We start from the raw sequence: 16,049 nt of genomic DNA, 5'->3' as shown, positions 1-16,049 counted from the left end.
TATCGTCAAACTTAAATGGGATTTTATTATCGTCGCCAAAAACTTCTACTTACGCGCATTCGATGCTCCTCCCCTCCCCATCTCTGCGGGGGCTTCACATGCAGCCCCGAGAATGGGCTTGGTCTGGGAGTTTTGTGGCTTGGAATATAATTTTCATCCTATGATTATTCTTTTTCTTCTTTTTTTTTTTGCCACGACTAATGCGCTGATTTATATATAATACCATAATTATAATGCACTTGGTTCTCATGGCCTGGCTCACAGAATTCATAGGGTTTTTGGGGCCAGGCCATCATAAATCTTGTCAAAACAGTGCATTCTTTTACGCCGGCTTCTGTTTTTAATTAACTCAAGAATTGCTTAATTATCGGAGGGAAAAAACCGACGCCACAAGAATTGCAGAAGTGCGGCGATGTGAGCGACGTGAGCGACGTGTGCATCTCTTGGCCTGGTCGCGTTGGCAATTAATGTCAATCACGCTGAGAGAGTCGCCAAATTGGCAAGACAGGCCCGAGCCAGAGCCAGTCCCAGATCCAGTGCCACAGCCAGAGCAGAGCCAGTGCCAGAGCCTATAGAAGGAGTCTCTTACAAATCATTTTTTCCTGCCTTCTGAATGTCAAAACAATTAAACCATCGAAAATTAGAAACTAAAAAGATCATGTTCTTAATTGCTCGCCCATTTTCGGGGGGAACAGTGGGCACCAGAAGTACCTGCATACATGACTAAGTGTTAGCACTCCCCCAAGGTATATTTTATCATAAATTCTGCAAGATTTCCAATTTATAAATTATTCAATAGTCTCGCGGAATGAAGTACCAAACGCCTCGAAGATCAGCAAATAAATAACATATTTTCCATTAATAGCTCCTTTGCTTTTATGACCTATAAAATTCTTACAGCAGGCCGTAGACTTGCGCCGCTCACTGTGTTTGGCAGTAAAAATTAGTTAATGAGCTCTGCATGAGTTCGGCTCGTCGTGGAATAACCACAAAGCCTTAAGCACCAGAAAGACCTGGTATCTGACAAACACAAAAATGCAAAGACAATGGCTGCGCAGAGCAAATACAATGCAATAATTGTACAGAGAATAATGGCAAAAGCAAAAGTTAAGGTGCGGAGTCGGTGTCGGTGTCGGAAAGTGGCAAACAAATTGGCCAACAGCAACAAGAGCTGCTTCTGCTGCTGCTGCTGCTGCTACTCGTGGAAGTATCTTTGTATCTTTGCTGTTTCTACAATTGCTGGCAACATTGAACTTTAAATGGTAGCAGAGACCGAGCCAGAGTCGGAGCCAGAGCCACATGTGAGTGCGATTGCATTTCTTGCGTACCAACATATATCTGCGATGACATCGAACTCGTCTCGGGCCAAGTACGTCACGTTGCCCAAGCCCCATCCACTGCCACTGCCACTGGCACTGCTTCTGCTTCTGCCTCTGCCCCAGCCCCTGATGATAAAGACGATGATGGCGCATAAAAAAAGAGCCATTGCGATCGATTTTCCTAGCAGGCAAATTAATTAAAGTACAAGCTTTTGGAGTACAATCTACACAAAATGTTGTTGAGAGCCAGCGAACAACACCTTGACCTTCGGCGATGAAGATAAATGAGCGTTTGGGCGAAGATCGCAAGGAGAGAAATTTTTGCTACAATTTTAATTAAAGTTGAAACACAAGCAGATCGAAGACTTGCCCCTCGCCCATCGGCTGGAGTCGGAAACAATGACCGAAAAAGGCCAAGCGGAAGCGAAAGGTCACTGGCAAGGCTTGAATAATTGTCGACGGGGCTGTGTGCGTTAAACGCACAATAACGAACACTTAAAACTCAATTATGGATGGAAAGCGATGCCCGGCGGCTAACTGCTGCCAAACGGAGTGTAGTGCATCTGCCAATTCGAAGGTTTTCCTCCCATCCCAACCCATCCCGCCCCATCGCATCGCATTGCATCGCATTGCATCGCATCCCATCGACTCGCATCCGACATGCATTGCCTTGTGGAAAAGTTGTTCAATTTGTCAGAGACCTGGGACCTGGGACCTGGGGCCTGGGGCCTGAGACCTCAGACCTGATACCGACCGTTGCATATCCGTTCACGCATTCTGAAAAGTGATTGCCAACAGTTTTCAGTTAATTTATTGATTTAATTTTATTGCACATCGATTGAGCACATTTGTTTGCCTGGGTTGGCTTGTATTCAGTATTTAATTGGTTTCCTTAACCTAAATTACATTTTTCATGGGCCTTAACTTATTTGAGAATCTCCGAGTAACGGAGATGTAAATTAATTCACATTTAATTTCACATTTTAGCAACAATCAAGAGACGTTTCGTATTGATTGGTTGGGCATCAGGGGATGTTCAGAATATGAATGGATTCAATGGGTTGGGTGAATGGTCTGTTCGTCTTACTCCTGACTAATCAACCATTTCGCTTATTGGCGAAAATCAATAGTCAAAAGGGGAAGGAAAACTAGCCGTGAGGGAGTCAATGTCAAAGGCTCATTCTCGTGTCGGAGAGCCTCCACTTAACTGGCGTTTCTCTATAGCTTGGATTGTAATGGAAGTTCTTAGGACTAGCTTAGAACATAGATTGCACATTAGGCCCCTCCTCTGCACAGATCCTGACTCAGTGCTTGGTCCCGCCCTCGAAGCTGACGTCCGCATGGAAGCCCGTGTCGTCGGCGTGGTAAATCACATTCTGGATGCGTCCGTCCGGCAGAAGAATATGGTATTGACCGCGTGTCACGCCATGGTAGTCCCGGTTCTGCTTGTGGCCAAAATCGTTGCCGGTGTGGAAGTCACGTATGCGATAGCCGAAGGCATACTTCGAGGCGTACTGCTGCAGCTGAGGGCGGGGGAAACAGAGAGGGAAATAAGTTAGTCATATATATCGTATATACTCGTGGCATGTGTGCATGGATTGCTCAGTAAACCGATAAGTTGCATGCGGCAGCCCACCCCCCTCGGCTGCCACAATTCGTGCGCAAGCTGAAAAATATGCAGTGGAAAATGTATTAAGCACGCTGTCATGTACAGTGAAGATAGCGAGCAGCGAACAACTGGCAGATGCCAGGCATTGCCATGCGAGGCGACAGTTCCAGAGACAACAACAAACAAACAATAATTTCTAGTCGGATGGTTCTCTGGTGGAACTGTGAACACCCTGAGCGACTGACAGCCAAGCGGCAACGAAGGATCTTCCCATGATGCTTGTAAATATTGTCCCTGAATGCCTGATTTGGATGAGCTATAAGTATAGCTTTACCATAGATCGGTCCTTCTGCACCTTCATCCAGAGTATTTGCCTTGCACAACTCCAGGGGCATTGGAGCCCAGAATTCCGAGTGTCATTCGGCGGGGCCTGATGATGATTGGGAGTGAGGAAGGAAGGGCGGGACGTGGGGAAAATGTCACTCACACTCGTATGCCAGTGTTTGCTATGCATGTGATTGTAAATTGTTTATCGGGGCAGGAGGCGCGGGAGTAATGAAATTTCCAACAATATATTCTACAAATGCTAGATGCCCCCCACACCCCAACCCCCCTTTGACACACTCTGCTATGCAGCGTTGATTTACCCCCCTCTCCCCAACCGCCCCATTGTTCTGTCGTCTACAATTTGGGGCTTGCCTTTTTATTGTAAGTATTCCCGCTGCAAAGATGGAAACAAAATGTGACAGGGAGACGGGGAGAGTGGCAGTAGCTTGTGTGCGTGCGTGTGCGTGTGTGTGTTGGTGTGCGCTTCCGTTTCCGCTCATTCAAATGCCAGAACAGAACTCTCTCTCTCTCTCTCTCACTCTCTCTCTTTCACTGCCTCTCTGTTGTTTTGTGTTGGCGACAACTGTTGGTAACTTTTGCTACATGTTTCGGGCTGTTTCTCTGCGGCTTTTATGGCCTACCCAAGATATGCTACCAGTGTGCGTGTGTGTGCCTGTGTGTATATATGGGGGGCGTGGCAAACTTTCTGATATGTTAATGAGTTGTAAATTAAGTTTAATTAAGTTACATTGTTGACTAGATTTTTACTTTGCTTCTCTTTTCCTGATGGGTGGTGTGGGGTGGCGGAAATGTAATTCCGCCGGAGAGAACAAAAGTTTTCGGGGCTTTCGAAGATTTATAGACCTGATTGCATAGCTCTTGGAGCTCGTTTGATTGGCATTCGCCCTTCCGCAGATTATTTCTTCCTTTAAATTAAAATAAATCTCAGCAGAATTTCTCGCCAACATTTTCCCCTTCTTTTAATCATAATTAATAAATTCTCTGCTCTAGCGATTTGCCAACATTTGCGCCAGTACTTTTTTCATGCCTTTCCACCATTCTCCTAATGGAATCCAAAAGGAAAATATGCATTTTTCCGCAGTCCAAAGGGAAGGGGCAAGGGGCAGCGGCAGCGGCGGCGGCGGCGGCAACAGCAGCTTCATTAGGAGAATGCAAAAATGTTAATAGATTTTAACGTGCAAAGCAGCCCCAGATCCGCTTCCATTCTTCTTCCGCTGCATAAAAAAAAGACGGGAATATCTGCGGAATATGCAAATCCAGGGGATACGGGGACCCATGGCTCTGCAGCGGGGAATTTTCATTACAAATTGATTTGATTAAAGTGAACATAATTACAATGCAGATGGAACATGTCCAAGGGATGTTCAGGTGGACTCATACTCATCCACTGATGGGTCAATGTTTGCTTTTAAAAAAACAAAAATATTAAACCCATTGAAGTGGAAACGGTATCAGAATCAAAATCAGAGCCAAAATCAGATCACGTGCCATTCCCTGAATAGAAAATGCATCTGCCGTAAATCCAATGACGTTGCCCAATTTTCGTGCTTTGTCCACGAGTGTCCATTAGTTGGGGAGTTCGAAGGGACAGTCCGGGGGGGGGATCAACTCAGGCAAGGATTGGGTTGTCATGCCTCATATTGACTAGGGCGGGGGTCAAAGTTTCCTCGGAACGTAACCAAAATTCCTTCACGATTTATAAGTGTACTTTTTGGCCGACGTAGCCATGTCATGTTCTCGGGGCCATTCTACGGGATGCTGTAGAAAAACTTCCTCCTGCATTTTGCGATTCCATCACCATATTCATCAAAGATCCCGAACCTCTGCAGCAGCCCGAATTCTTCGATGCCAAGGCCAGTCGCTATAGTCTCCTAAGTCTCCAAACTATGCTGAGAGATTTGGTCTGTTTTCTGTCTAGAGCGTCTTCGTTTCTTAGAAGAATTGCCGTGGATCTTTCAAGTTTTTTCCTTGTTTATTATGCAATTTACATATAGGGATATAGTTGGTTGTCGATGTCAACAGCGAGGGAATAGTTTTGTACAAGATATGACAAAGGAGCTCCTTCTTTGGGGTGGGGTAAAAGTTTAGGGAGAATTTTTGCATTTAACACGTTTCCTGTCGTTGGCTTTTAGCGAATTGTGCGACGAGGAGTCGAGTGCAAAATGCAATTTGAGCCAAAACTACGTGAGTTCGTTTAGCTTGGTTCGGAGTGAGCGATTGGCTGGCCGTCTGGCAGGGGATGGGCATGGTCCGACCCGCTCGGAACTTTCTTTCATGGCAAAAAGCCATTGGGCGGAACAACTTTTTTGGTAATTCAATGCGAAGGCTCCCCGGGCCACCCCATATTGCCCTTGTTTCGGCCAATTGAGGAGCCAAACAACAACAGGCCAGGAGCTGCGAGGGAAACTGGATGCCCGCTGACGGGAAATGCCTTTGGAAGTGCCTTTAATTTGCATATAATCAGCATTGTTAACGGCCTGTCGGCGTTGTGCCGTCTTTTAGTCATTAAAATGTTTCCTGACTCTCGAGCCCCGCTTGGGGCCTATCCAGGGGTTGAACGAACCCCCTTCCGCCCTGGAGGGTCGTAATCATAATCAGCATTTGGTCTTTGATTTATTTTTAACAATTTTCTGCACTGGAAATGGGTGGGAGGATGGAGATAGGAAAGAGTTTGGATGCATGTGCACAGTCTTAAATCAAAGCCATGGCATACAATTTGTAGCCTCTTCGAATAGCTCATGATTTGCACTCAGCCGGAAGAGATTCTGCTCCCCCATGCGATGCCATAACACTAATCCTTGTTGGGTAACTAAGGAAGCGTGGTCCTGCTGCCCGTGCCACCACTCTCCATTGAAAGTGTGGTGCGTTTATTATTCACACAATTCGTTTAAGAGCTGCAAACACCTCGTGCCACACCCCAAAACCTCAAGGGACACAGACAGGCAGAGAGATTGGTAGATTGGGCAGAGGGGGCAGGCACAGCCAGGCTTCAGTGGCATCAGTGTGGCAAGTGCAGCAGTGCCCCAGTGCTGCATGCTCATTTAAAATTGAACAAGTGTGGCACTGAGTTTCGGGCCGCACAGGAGTTGGGCTTGCAACGAGGTTGGATTTGAGGCTGTGTGGGGGTGAGGGTGTGGGTGTGGGTGGTTCGGCAGGAACAATAAAAGCAACAGCAACCGAGACGAGGCAAATCGCATTTAAATGGAAATAAATGTTGTGTCCAAACAATTTACAAAAACCAATTTTACAATGTAATGCGTCCAGAGCGCTCCGCTTGGATGTGTGTGTGTGTGGGGCAGTGTCCTGCCCCGTCTGCCCCCACTGCTGACCATGTTCTGGCCAAGAGTGGAGCGAACGTGTTCAACAGCGTTCGTCAGGCAAATGAATGTCCTGGGCTCGTTTATGCCACACGGCAGCAGCCATTGACACAATTGTCGCTGTGAAACTTTTGGCCACACAATTATGAGGGGGTGCGGACGGAGGTGGGTGGGGCTGTGCCCCAACGCTGATGATTAGACTACGAAATTGTTGTATAATTTACAGAGTGGGATCCGCCCAGTAGCGACAGCAAAATTGTAGGAAAGGCAGGCAAAGGGCGGGAAAAATTTTAAATGCAACCCACCCACAGTTTTTATGGCTCGCTTGTTAGCAATTTTCGTATCCAAGTTATGGCTAACAAGGGGGTAGCGGTGGGGGCAGTGGCAGAGGCATCTCTAACCAAAATTGAGTTATCAGTTTGTTGGCTTTGCCCTGGCAATGCGCTCGGGCTGATTGCGTGACAGCTGCTGCTGCCCAAACCCATCCGCATCCGTCTCGAGAAGAGCCAGAACCACGGCCAGGACCAGCACCAGCACCAGCACCAGCACCAGGAGCAGCAGGAAAAAAATCCATCTAACGAAATGGAAGAGCAGCAGGAAAAATGTCAAACTACGTGATTTTTATGCGAATGTGGCTGTCAATAGCACGTTGCCAACAGCATTGGAAATGGCAATAGGATTCGGAATGTGAATGGGAATAGGACTGGGACTGAGACTGGGGGAGAGTGGCGTATGCCATGCCCCACCATACAGTTTTTAGTTTTCATCTATTCTGCCACGGATTGCCACGCCCCGAGAGCCGTATTAGCCGGCAGGTTGGGCGGGACTGGGCAGGATGCCGGACTGGCTGCGGTTTATTACGTCCAACGGATGAAATGGAGCTAATTTAAAGCCAACCCCGGGTCAGATATGTGCTGAGGCAGCGACGGCGGAACGCGAAACCGAGCAGAGTCAGCCATGGCCACTGGTAATTCTGGGTATTTGAATAAATACACTCGAAAGAATGCGCTTGAAATGCAGAGAACGAGCTGCAGCCATCCCATAAATATGTATGGATTCATCAATCAGCAGTCAGCAAACGAACCTGTCTGGAACTTCCCACAGAGCCTTCTTTTCTCACAAAACTGATCGATAAAAAATCAAGGAAAGTCATAGATAGTCTGCATAGTTTTTTCGAGTGTATGCCTGAGATTCCAGACACCCTTTCTGGGCCTTAACCTATCCGTACTTTAAAACTGGGGACCGGGAAGGACCCCATCAATTGCACGACTCCTTTGCCGTACAGAACAAAGGCCTTAAGAACTCGACGACATTAGCCACACATGTTTGGGCCCAGGAGGGATCAAGGATACCCAGCATGAAGCTGTCCCCATCCCCCCCACCCCTTTCGTCAGCTCGTAAAGTAGTTGAACATTTCGTTTGGGGAAACCCTTTTGTGGAGTTATTTTCAATGCCAGAACCGAACTAATAATCAAGACCCATATGCTGCCGAGAGGCACTGGCGGGGGAGGTTGAGGCTCCATTAAATAAAACTTAAATCTCTGCTTAGGAAGAGACCCTTCCCCGACACAATCTCTTTTCAACACTTGCCAAAATATGCTTTGCTCCCACATTATAAAAAAGTGGAAGGGATAGGCAAACACAAACAGCAAAAGGGTTGAAATAAAAATGAAATTAAAATATGTGAGTGGGAGCCGGAAAATATTGCACCTGCAGATGTTGAGCCCCCGACCAGCCCACAGCACACAGGACACAAGCATCTAGCATCTAGCGTCCTTATACATAGGCAGCTCCGGTTCGGAGAGTGAGTGAGTGACGACCATTACCGACCATTTCGGCCACAATAAAATGACAAATTCCCCAAAAATCCGACCATGTTCGCACACGTTACCAGTGGCAGTGGCAGTGGCACTGGCAGTGGCAGCGGCAGTGGCTGTGGCAGTGGCAGTGGCAGTGGCAGGGAGAGCAAGAGCAGCAGCTGCTGTCAAACAAGTCCCATGACGAGCATTGCAACGGCATGTCGTGCCACAGCCTCTCCGGCTCTGACACCCACTTCCGCTGCTGGACCCCAGCCTAAACTCCACCTAAACTTGAGCCTAACAAGTGTCGTTTGCCTGTCAGAGATGGACAGGCAGACGGACGGACGGACGGTCAGACGGTCAGACAGGAGCAGGACAATGTCCAGGCGGATGCCTTTCCCAGCCATGTCCTCCCCTGCCGTGCCATGCCCTGCCACGCCACGCTCTCATCTCCCATCATGGTCATCAGGCGTCGTTTCTGGGGTTTTACAACAAGACCGAGCAACGAGGCTCAGTGCGGGATGACGACAAGTCCGACAGGGACAAGGCAAAAGCCTATTAAAAATCATGCTAAACGGCAGTAAAACAATGTGTGTGTGTGTGTGTTTGTGTGTGTTTGTGTGTGTGTGGGAGCCCCCACCCTACGGCTCCATCAGCATCAAGCACCAGCACCAGCCGGATCAGTAGCAGGAACAGGAGCCGGAGGAGGAGCACGACCAGTTGCAGGGATTGCTGTTAGGACTGTTGTTGGAAGAGTCCTTGTTTACTGCGTTCCCTGCTTAATGCGCATTAACGCAGAAAGGAGAAGAGTGGACGTCGGACTGTGGATGTCAGATGGCCGTAGATGCAGTGGACTCCCCCCAAAGCACATTTTTTCAGACGACAAATTGCCAATAAATAAAATGTAATAAGCTTTTCCTCGAAATCGAATAAAAGTGCACTGAAAAACAGCTACGAAATAAAGGAGGAGAACGTCACAGCAAACTTAGCTCGAAAACAATTTTAAGTCTATTTGCGACAGTAAAACGGAGGGTCCTAGGAGAGGGAATATTATTTTGTAGTCCTTCAGTGGCACTCCTTCTTGGCCTGTTTATGGCATATTGCAGCTAAAATGTCCAAGAGCTATTGATGGTGTCAGGCCTTGAAGCGGAGCTCTTCTAAATTAAGTAGAAGAGGCAAAGCCAAAGTTTGCGTCGAAAAGCATCCGCCTTATAGCCTTGTTTTTGTTTACAAAAACTGGCCGAATTTGCCCACAGTTTCCCCAGTTCTAATGGTATTTATTCCGAAAAATCTGTCAGTTCTTTTGTGTTTTTGAAATGAAAAGAAATAAACTGATAATCACGATGGCCTTGAAATGTCCCACGTCAGTTTCCCAGCTGACCTTTTTCTCATTTCCTTTCAGTTGTATTTGATCATTCCGAAGAACCAGAACAAATTTTAGTTCTCTGTAAAAAACAAAACAAATTTTCAAATATTTTTAGCCGGTAAAATCTTTTGATAATTATTTAAATTCTTTCGTGCAATTCTTCTGCAAAATTCCCCAGTAATATTATTGCGTAAAATTCTTTGCTTAAATTCCTTCCGACATTTTCTCTATAAAACCGTTTTTGTAAATTTTAAATTTCGAACCATCCCTAATCGATAATCCAAAATGAAGAGGATGCAACTGCGGAGCATGGGCTTCTACGCGCAAAACGTCCTGCGGTCGGTCGTCCGCCAGCAGTCGTCTGGCTGCGGCGATTCCAAGGCCAACACGAAGGGACTCGTGGTGGGGCTGTACCAGAAGGAGGACGCGAAATCGGACCCCAAGCTGACGCCCACGGCCCAGAAGATTGACGGGCGCACGAGCGGAAAACTGGCGCAGCTGATCTGCGAGACGAAGCTGGACGGACGCCTCGGCAGGGGCAGGGTCTTCAACGGCGTCGATCCGGACTTCAGCTCGGTGGCTGTCGTGGGCCTGGGCGTAGAGGGCATTGCCTTCAACGAGCTGGAGATGCTGGACGAGGGCATGGAGAACGTGCGCATTGCGGCGGGAATCGGCGCGCGTTCCCTTCAGAACGAGGGCGTGGGCTCCATCTTTGTGGACGGCATGGACTATGCGGAGCAGGCGGCGGAGGGTTCGTCCCTGGCCGTGTGGCGCTTCCCGGACAACCTGGCCGTCAAGAATGCACCGAATCTAGCGAAGGTCAGTCTGTTTGACTCGGCCGACGTCGACGGCTGGACGCGTGGCATCTACAAGGCCGATGCCCAAAACCTCGCCCGCCGCCTCAGCGACGCCCCTGCCAACTGCATGACCCCAACCATGTTCGCTCAGGCCACTGTGGATGCCCTGTGCCCGTGCGGAATCACCGTCGAGGTGCGGACCATGGACTGGATCGAGCAGCAGCGGTTGACAGCCTTCCTGATGATTGCCAAAGGCAGCTGCGAGCCACCGGTGATGCTGGAGCTGAGCTACTGCGGCGCCGCGCCCGAGGAAAAGCCCATCCTTTTCGTGGGCAAGGGCATCACCTTCAACTCGGGGGCCATCAACCTGCGTCCGTGCAGGGGCATGGACGAGTACCGCGGGAGCATGTCGGCGGCGGCCGCCTGCGTTGGCATGATGCGCGCCTGCGCCGCCCTCTCGCTGCCCATAAACGTGACCTGCGTGATACCCCTGTGCGAGAACATGCCCTCGGGCATGTCCTGCAAGCCGGGCGACGTTGTCCGCCTGCTCAATGGCAAGACGATGGCCATCCGTGACTTGGACAGGGCGGGCGTGGTGGTGTTGTCCGACGCCCTGCTCTACGGACAGACCACCTACAATCCGCGCCTCGTCGTGGACGTGGCAACCCTCGAGACGGGCGTGAAGAAGGCCCTCGGCGGCGGGGCCACCGGTGTCTTCTCCAACTCCCACTACATCTGGAAGCAGTTCCAGCGCGCTGGATCCCTCACTGGCGACCGCGTGTGGCGCCTGCCGCTGTGGCAGTACTACCGGAGGCAGGTCACCGACGAGCTGGGCTACGATCTGAGCAACGATGGCCGTGGGACTGCCAGCTCCTGCCTGTCAGCGGCCATTCTCCACGAGCTCGTGCCGTGCGCCGACTGGGTGCACCTGGACACACGGGGCACGGGACTGCTCACCAAATACGGTCTTATTGCGTACCTGACGGCCAAGCGCATGACCGGACGTCCCACCCGAACCCTGATACAGTTTTTGTACCAAATGGCGTGCCCCGATCCGAAGTGAGGCCTCCGATTCTGACGATTCTGATGCGAATGTTCTATGGTTGAAAGTTTTTGAAGTAAATTACATTTTTTGGACTGCTTTAAGATAATTTTCCGGGCTAAAATGCTTCATGCCTCGACCCACCGTTCTGCCGATGGTTTGTATGGTTTGTGTCTGTCCTTAAGATACTTTTCCATGCCCTTTTGGCTCGCTGAGCACAAAGACGCGTTCCATTGCCCACGACTTCACTTTGTGGGGGGCTTGCCATAGAAATACGGATAAATTAAATGCAAGCACACCCTTTCGCCCCTCCCCCACCCATTCCACCCAATCCACCCGTTCCACAGAATCCCAGAAGCCCAGACGAGGAAAAACTTCTATTCTCCAGTGAAAGAAAAATGTTAATTCCGACGGACGCATGTATCTGCCGCCTCAGAGAGAAGTGCATTTCCTTTTTGGGGTAAGGAAACTCTTCAAGTGCTTGAGGTTGAACCCATGAATAGCGTATACGTATCTATATCTACAGCGTATCTGGGATGCTATATATCTATATCAATTGCTCCAGACAGCGCCCAAAACCAGTCCGAGGGGAAGGGACTCTGCCGCTCTGCCGCTCCGCCGACTGCTGTCTGCAGTAGTCGGGCGCATAGTAATGAAGGACGAAGTGCTCCTGTGGCGGCTACCTGGGGGCCAGACGGATGCCAATCTGTGGCAGGATTGGCCAGAAGATGGGAGTGCTGGGCGGCTGGGTGGCTGGCTCTCGTGCCTGGCTAACGACATTGAAAATGCTTGTCGAACTTGAAAATTATTCGATTAAGTGCATTACCGGCGAGACATGGATCGAACGAAGTTGCACACACACACAGAGACACAGAGAGAGAGAAATGCCCCTGCAGGGGATTCCATTGTTGTGACTGCCGCCGCATTGTCGTGTCTGTGTGTGTGTGTGTGTGTGTGTGTGTGTGGGATGGAGAGGCAAGTGTATGTCTGGGGCAGCTCCTCTTATTTATGTTGATTGTGTTTTTGCCTATGCCAATCAATGGAGCTATCCAAAGCGACAATCCTTTTGTGGCACGCCCCAAGGTGTGCTTTAATTTAATGCAACGGAAGGTGGGAGAACTGAGTCCCCAGGACAATGGGGAATGGGTAGCCACTTTCCACTTTCCAATATTAAATATTCATTCTATCCGGTGCATCGGATCCATCTGCAAGCCTAAACTAAAACGGAAGTGGATGTCGGAACAGATCCAAAGCGGGACTCACCGACTTGTCCTCCTGACTGTTCACCAAATGCAGGCCATTCACACCCTTTTCCGCATCCAGCTCCGCCGGAAGAGAGGTGGCCTGGTAATGATGGTGTTGCTGCTGCTGCTCCGGATGCTGCTGCTGCTGCTCTGGATGCTGCTGCTGCTGCTGCTGCTGCTGATGATGATGATGATAGTTCGTGACCGTGGGATGATGCACCACATGCTCCACTGTGGTCACGGGCCGCTCATCATCCCTTACCCCCTCGTACCCGTGCGACAAGCCATGGCCGGGGGTGTAGTCGATGAAGGAGCTGGGAGTCGGCAGCTTTGGGGCCACGCTGCTGGGTACGGCGGGCAGCTCCTTGACATCGTTGTTACCCGACTCAATGATCGGCACGTACTGCTTCGTCTTGGCCATGCCAATCAGTCGGCCCTGTTGCACTCCAAGGGAGCCGCCGCCCAAGTCCGCCAGCGTCTTGAGGGTGGGAACTGCAGCCGGAGCCTGCACCTGGCCGGGATGGAAGAGTATGGGGGCCGTGCTGTCCTGGGGGCGATCCATCATCAGCTGCTTGCCCTGGCGCTGCAGCTTGGCCTGCATCTCCTTGGCCAGGAGGTAGGTGAGGCCGTGGATCTGGTCGTCCGGCGACTTGCCAACGAGCGTCGACAGCTGCTGGAACTCGGGCAGCTGCTTGTAGTGCTCCTTGATGCTGTCCGCCTGGGCATGGTACTCGATCTTGATCAGCGGCGCGGCCGAGGGACCTGGCTCGTGCTGGATCTCGTATTGGTACGGTTCCAGGGCCTTGCCGTAGAGGGGCTCCGCATGGTACTCCTCCTGCAGCGGGTCCGGCTTCGAGGGCCGGAACTGGGGCACAATTACATCAATCGCTTGGGTCGGAGCGGGCGCAGGGGCAGGTGCGGGGGCAGCCAGCTCCGCCGTGTACGTGTGGTGGTGCACTTCCTCAACCTGGGGCACAGCCTCCTGCACCACAATCGGGTGCTGGGCGATGGTCTGTGGGGCAGGGTAAACATTCGCGTAGCTCGGCTTGTAGTGGAAGTACCGCAGCTGCTCGACCACCGGCACGGGCTGGATGTGCACGTGGACGGGGGCCGGGACATGGACTGGCGCTGGCGATGATTCCACCAGCTTGGTCTGCACTGTGCTGGGCATGTACTTCATGTAGGAGCTGGGCTTGAGGCCGTAGCCCGAGAGCGCGGAGAGGGGCTTTATCTTGTAGTGCTCGTACTCCGATTTCTGGGCCGGTAGATACTTGATGTACGCCTTGCCGCCGTGCCCCTCCTTCATTAGCTGGCCGATCACCTTCTGCACTTCGTGGGGCAGGCCACTCAGGGACTTTTTGCTCTTCCCGTGGACCGGACTGGGTGGCGCCTCCTTGTACACGTACATTCGCTTGGTCTCCGCTGTGGACTCGCCATTGAGGATCGCATTATCCTCCTGCCTGGGGGTGGGAGTGGTAGGGGTCTGGCTCTGGCTCTGGCTCTGGGTTCTGTTCTCTGGACGGGTCTCCATGGTGAGGAGTGTGGGCGTGGCCTGCAGCTGTTTACCGGACCGCTGTGGCTGTGGCTGTGGCATGGCCTTGGCGTCCGACATCTCGAACTTGAACATCTGCAGGGGGGCGGCAGCCGATCGCTTGGAGCGCTTTGTCTTGCGTATGCGCACCTGGAAGCCATGCTTCTGGGACTTCTTTGATGGCTCTGTCTTGGTGGCCTGACTCTGGAGATCCAGGATCCTGGCCTCTCGAATCAGCGTCGCTGTAATGGGATCGGGTTCTCGGGCATCGGTCTCTTGGAAGGGAATCATCATAGCCTTGAAGTCCGCTGGTTGCTGGCCAATGGTGGAGCGTCTCTGGCGGCGTGGCTTGCGCTTAGAGCGCTGGCTTTTTGGGGCTTGGCTGGTGATGGCCGGCGGTGCGCCCTCTGTGGTGGGGCTCTCCTTGAGAGCCCTCGAATGATGCTGCCGCAGGAGTTGCTTCACTTCGTCGCTGGGTTCCACGGCGTCGGATAGCTCGAATCGCAGCATTCGGGGGGCGCTGGGCAGCTTCCGCTCCTCCCGCTTGGTGCGGGAGCGATGGACCTGCGACCGATCCTCCGACTCCGACTGATCGTTGTACTGGTTGAAGGCGGCCAGATAGCTGTCGTCTGTGGGATTGTCGATGTGCCGCATGCTGCGCAGATTCCGCTGATCAAAGTAGCGCTGCATGTCCTACAAACCACAAAAAGAAAGACCATCAGAGGGGGGCATTCGTTGGGGGGATAAACGGGATGTTACCTCATAGCTGGAGAAGGTTTCCAGGGAGGGTAGGCGGTGCCAGGTGTCCATGGCCTTAGCCAACCCAAGGCCTGCCACCACAAGCAGTAGCTGGAAAGACAAAGATCCATCAATTACATGAGAAACATCTCTGCAGGATCTCGGGGAACCGCCCCCAGACCCATAAATAATCCAGTCGTCCCCAACTGCTGCGGCCAACACTTTCACTTTCCATCTAACCAAAAAAAGAGTCTCTTTTGCCAGAGCCACAGCGACTGGAACTGGAACTGGAACTGGACTCTGGTCGATTCTCAGTTCGGACATAGTAAAACGAGTTGCGCACGCGCTCGGCCTTTTGGTCGGACGCCCCATCGAAGTCGCCACTACAGCTTGGTGCCTCACTGTCTGTCTCTCTGTCCATTCATGCAACCACTTTCACGTCAACAGGTTGAACTTGTGCCGTGGCTTGGCTTTTATGGCCATTAAACTTATTGCCAAGCGTCTCCTCTGCTCGAATTCAATTGCATTTCTCTTGCACTTCTCTCGATTTACGTAACTCCAATTATGGTGTGGGTATTGGGATTGGTTCGGCTTCGGCTTTGGCTTCGGTGATGCAACGGCAACTTATCCATTATCCATTGGCTTACATTTCGCGATGGATTCCGCGATAATGAGATGTTGTATGGGATTAATGAAAGGCATTAAGGAGCAGCAGGCTACAAGGCTTTCTGCGGGACAGAATGCAGTTTCGCTGGAAGCTACTTCTCGGGTGTACGATAAAATAACGAAGTACTACTGTACTGATGGACTGGTCCGTAGATGAAGTATATCATAACATACCTTATGGAATTGTGAAAGAGTACCAAAAGGGGTTTATCTTTGGTGCTATTCTTATAGCCAAGTCAGTAGCAGTCTAAAACTTATTTAAACTTTTCCAGC

General features: G+C 50.9%; 3 protein-coding genes across 4 annotated transcripts; 1 reads left to right on the top strand and 2 right to left on the bottom strand.

Annotated features, from left to right (window-relative positions):
• Positions 1–2,154: 2,154 nt before the first annotated feature.
• Positions 2,155–3,540, bottom strand: LOC117188318 (pro-resilin-like). Of its 2 annotated transcripts, XM_033391973.1 has the most exons (3): positions 3,416–3,540; positions 3,263–3,358; positions 2,155–2,842 (listed from the first exon to the last, which is right to left on the bottom strand). In XM_033391973.1, the coding sequence occupies exons 1-3, from the start codon at positions 3,440–3,442 to the stop codon at positions 2,624–2,626; spliced, it is 342 nt and encodes a 113-aa protein (XP_033247864.1). In that variant the 5' UTR covers positions 3,443–3,540; the 3' UTR covers positions 2,155–2,623. The 2 variants fall into 2 exon arrangements, with proteins under 2 accessions (XP_033247864.1, XP_033247863.1); XM_033391972.1 differs by having other exon boundaries at positions 3,263–3,540.
• Positions 3,541–9,796: 6,256 nt separating this feature from the next.
• LOC108160869 (cytosol aminopeptidase) lies at positions 9,797–11,706 on the top strand. The gene has a single exon (XM_017295131.2). It carries the CDS (start codon positions 10,044–10,046, stop codon positions 11,616–11,618), a length of 1,575 nt encoding a protein of 524 aa, XP_017150620.1. The 5' UTR covers positions 9,797–10,043; the 3' UTR covers positions 11,619–11,706.
• Positions 11,707–12,815: 1,109 nt separating this feature from the next.
• On the bottom strand, positions 12,816–15,182 carry LOC117187807. Its single transcript, XM_033390661.1, has 3 exons — positions 15,132–15,182; positions 13,047–15,065; positions 12,816–12,920 (listed from the first exon to the last, which is right to left on the bottom strand). Exons 1-3 carry the CDS (start codon positions 15,180–15,182, stop codon positions 12,816–12,818), a joined length of 2,175 nt encoding a protein of 724 aa, XP_033246552.1.
• Between the last annotated feature and the right edge of the window lie 867 nt (positions 15,183–16,049).

This window comes from Drosophila miranda, chromosome 3 (assembly GCF_003369915.1).
Source record: "Drosophila miranda strain MSH22 chromosome 3, D.miranda_PacBio2.1, whole genome shotgun sequence".
Taxonomy (NCBI): domain Eukaryota; kingdom Metazoa; phylum Arthropoda; class Insecta; order Diptera; family Drosophilidae; genus Drosophila; species Drosophila miranda.
This window is presented reverse-complemented; position numbering and strand designations above follow the sequence as displayed.

Bases quoted from the DNA above. Each gene is read 5' to 3' on its own strand.
- LOC117188318 (XM_033391972.1), bottom strand. From the start codon at position 3,442: ATGCATAGCAAACACTGGCATACGAGTGTGAGTGACATTTTCCCCACG. The intron at 2,843-3,262 runs GTAAAGCTATAC...CCCCGCCCTCAG, and splicing joins TGCAGAAGGACCGATCTATG to CTGCAGCAGTACGCCTCGAA.
- LOC108160869 (XM_017295131.2), top strand. From the start codon at position 10,044: ATGAAGAGGATGCAACTGCGGAGCATGGGCTTCTACGCGCAAAACGTC.
- LOC117187807 (XM_033390661.1), bottom strand. From the start codon at position 15,182: ATGGACACCTGGCACCGCCTACCCTCCCTGGAAACCTTCTCCAGCTAT. The intron at 15,066-15,131 runs GTAACATCCCGT...TGTGGTTTGTAG, and splicing joins AAACCTTCTCCAGCTATGAG to GACATGCAGCGCTACTTTGA. The intron at 12,921-13,046 runs GTCACGAACTAT...CTTCCGGCGGAG, and splicing joins ATGTGGTGCATCATCCCACG to CTGGATGCGGAAAAGGGTGT.